Source organism: Dama dama, chromosome 25 (genome assembly GCF_033118175.1).
Source record: "Dama dama isolate Ldn47 chromosome 25, ASM3311817v1, whole genome shotgun sequence".
NCBI classification, from domain to species: domain Eukaryota; kingdom Metazoa; phylum Chordata; class Mammalia; order Artiodactyla; family Cervidae; genus Dama; species Dama dama.
Genome location: NC_083705.1, coordinates 18,596,197 through 18,598,881, shown reverse-complemented (window position 1 = coordinate 18,598,881; position 2,685 = coordinate 18,596,197). Strand labels below are relative to the sequence as shown.

The 2,685-nt window shown below is 44.0% G+C and overlaps 1 protein-coding gene across 1 annotated transcript; it reads right to left on the bottom strand.

Moving 5' to 3' along the window:
- Window positions 1–227: 227 nt before the first annotated feature.
- LOC133046540 (transmembrane protein 45B) lies at window positions 228–1,508 on the bottom strand. The gene has a single exon (XM_061129408.1). The coding sequence runs from the start codon at window positions 1,456–1,458 to the stop codon at window positions 628–630; it is 831 nt and encodes a 276-aa protein (XP_060985391.1). The 5' UTR covers window positions 1,459–1,508; the 3' UTR covers window positions 228–627.
- Between the last annotated feature and the right edge of the window lie 1,177 nt (window positions 1,509–2,685).

Genomic DNA, 2,685 nt, shown 5'->3' with positions numbered 1-2,685 from the left:
TTTTCTCTCTGCCTCACGGAGGTCTCTCAGCACCCTGTCATTAGGTACTTCTGAGAAGTAAGAACATCTGAGTTCAGCCCTCAGCTGGACCAGACTGGCTTCCTGGTTAAATACAAAGTCACTTTGGCTCAACCTCGTTGTTTATCAATAGTGAGTGGTAATACAATCTTCTGGAGTATTAGGATTAGTTAGGAGATGCTTAACAAGTAATACTTAGAATACCAAAGCTTGTGTATTATTTTACTTAAATTAGAATTGTCTCTCTAAAGGTTCTGTCATTGACTTGATTTCTGATAGGAAAGTACCTGCCTCATTTGAGAGAAACAGGGCTAAATTATCAAAACAGTAAATTCTTCTGGGTTTGTATCCTGAATTCATCCAGGAGGTCACTTTCTGTTCTAAAACTTTCACTCTGATTTCTCCTTATTCTGAGACGCACATAAAGGTTGACTTCATTTTTCTCCACAGAATAGCACACCCAACGGACCTTAGTTGGTTAAGCGAGAAGGTGGGACCCTGGGAGCAGATCACAGTAAGGGCAGCAGCGGAGGCAGGGAGCTGGCCCGCTGACCGCTGGCCGAGCGCCTACAGGACACGCCACCCTCCGCTGCTGACCGGGAGCCGCCCCTACTCCTCATCTGAGCCACTCAGGAGGGCCTTCCGGTATGTGTGATCCGACCTCAGCTTCTGAATCCCAATGACTTCTCTGTCTTCCGGCCTCTTCACCAGCGTCAGGAAGCAGTAAACTAGCGAGTAGCTGGCGGCCACGATGCAGAGTGCGGCCAGGTAGTGCCAGCAGAAGCACATGGTGATGAACATGATGTTGTCATCATTGTTCTGGTCCCATTCAGGGCCTCCAAAAGGTGGGAACAGCACGAACCCAATCTGCCAGAACCAGGTGCCCTGAAGGAGGAGGAGGCTGGTGCGGAAGAGTTCCAGCACGACGTTGTCCCGAAGGACTACCTCCACAGCGAGGCTGAGGGCGCCTCCGAATACAGCACACAGCAGCAGGGAGTGGATGTGCTGGTCCAGCGGCGGCCGGTTGTGCACGTGGTAGTAGAAGAGAAAGCCTTCATTGAAGGCGGCCAGAGCCATAACCAGCCTGTCCAGCCCCAGGGGGACGTGGGTGATGAGGTAGGTCAGCATGTCCACGATGCCCGAGACTGCGAAGAACAGGTACATGGTGCTGTGCTGCCAGTTCATGAGTTTTACCCAGTGGTCCTCGTGGTACAGGTGGAGGTGGGGCCCATCAGGAACAAACTGCTCTGCCAGGATCCCGATGACTGAAAACAAAGTTCTGATTGCAGCTTCGATGATCTCGAGACGCTGGTAGTGATGGGTTAGTTGGCTGCTCTTCTCCTTTTGATAAAAGTACTTCAGTGGGTGTTTCACCGACCACCACAGTCCAACTATCAAGAAGAAGCTCCCAGGGAGCGCGTGGCCCTTGAAGTTCGCCATCAAGTCCCAGGACACCTGCGCCGAGCGCCTCCAGGCCGTCGGTCCGTTGCCTTGCTCTGATATTTTTTTCTATGAGGTATTTTTTTTTATTTTTCCTTAGATTCTACAAATAAGTGAGATCATACAGTATCTGTCTTTCTCTGTCTGACTTATTTCACTTAGCATAATGTCTTTAAGCCTCATCCATATTGTTGCAAGTGATAGGATTTTATGGCTGAATGATATTCCATTGTGTATATACACCACATTTTATTTATCCATTCATTAGTTGATGGACACTTAGGTTTTTTCCTATGTCTTTGGCTATTGTGAAGAATGCTATTATGAACCTGGAGGTACAGATATCTATTTAAATTAGTGTTTTTGTTTCTTTTCAGTATATTCCCAGAAGTGGAATTGCTAGATCATATGGTAGTTCTTGGGGTTTCCTGTTGGCTCAGATGGTAAAGAATCTGCCTGCACAACTTAGCAACCAAACAACAACAGCTGTGTATTTGAAGCAATGTTGTTATTGTTGTTTTATCATCTATAAAACCCAGTTTCTTAACTATAAAATGTGCATACTCTTTAAAACATATAATATTTTAGTGACAGAGAAGTCACTCAACAAATATATATTCTATTTTTTTTTTTTTTTTTTTACAATGTACAAAGTGTACAGGAGCACAGAAAGGAAGCAAGTTATCTGCTTGCAGCATCAGACTAGTTTCCTGAATCGCAAGTTTGATAACAAACACGGTTTTCGGATGATTATGGATATTTGGAATAAAATCTACTTATTTCTGTTAAAGGCTGTATTCTATTTACTTCCTTTAGATGAAAACAGCCAAATTGCTACTGGAAATTCTTAAAGCTCAAAGCAACTTTGATTCTTTCAAGAGCAACTACGATGACCTAATATCATGCATAACTCCTCTTGTACAGAAAGGAACAAATATTTGATATTCATCTTCATTGTTTGCAGTGGGTTGGTTTCCTGTTATTTTTTTCCCTCTGTCTAGAGGAAGGGAGTAAAGGAAACTTCCTTATTAACCTAGTAATGTAAGGAACATGTTTGAAAAAAATAACCACAGGCGGCAAGAGTAGAGTTTCTCATCCAGATTATGACCAGCATAATCAACTCCAGTATACTTAAGTATAGTTTATTGAGACATTGACTGTTGTTCACTTACTCAATTAAAGCAACAAAAGTTCCAAGTACCAGGACGGGCTTACAGGGAGCCCAGG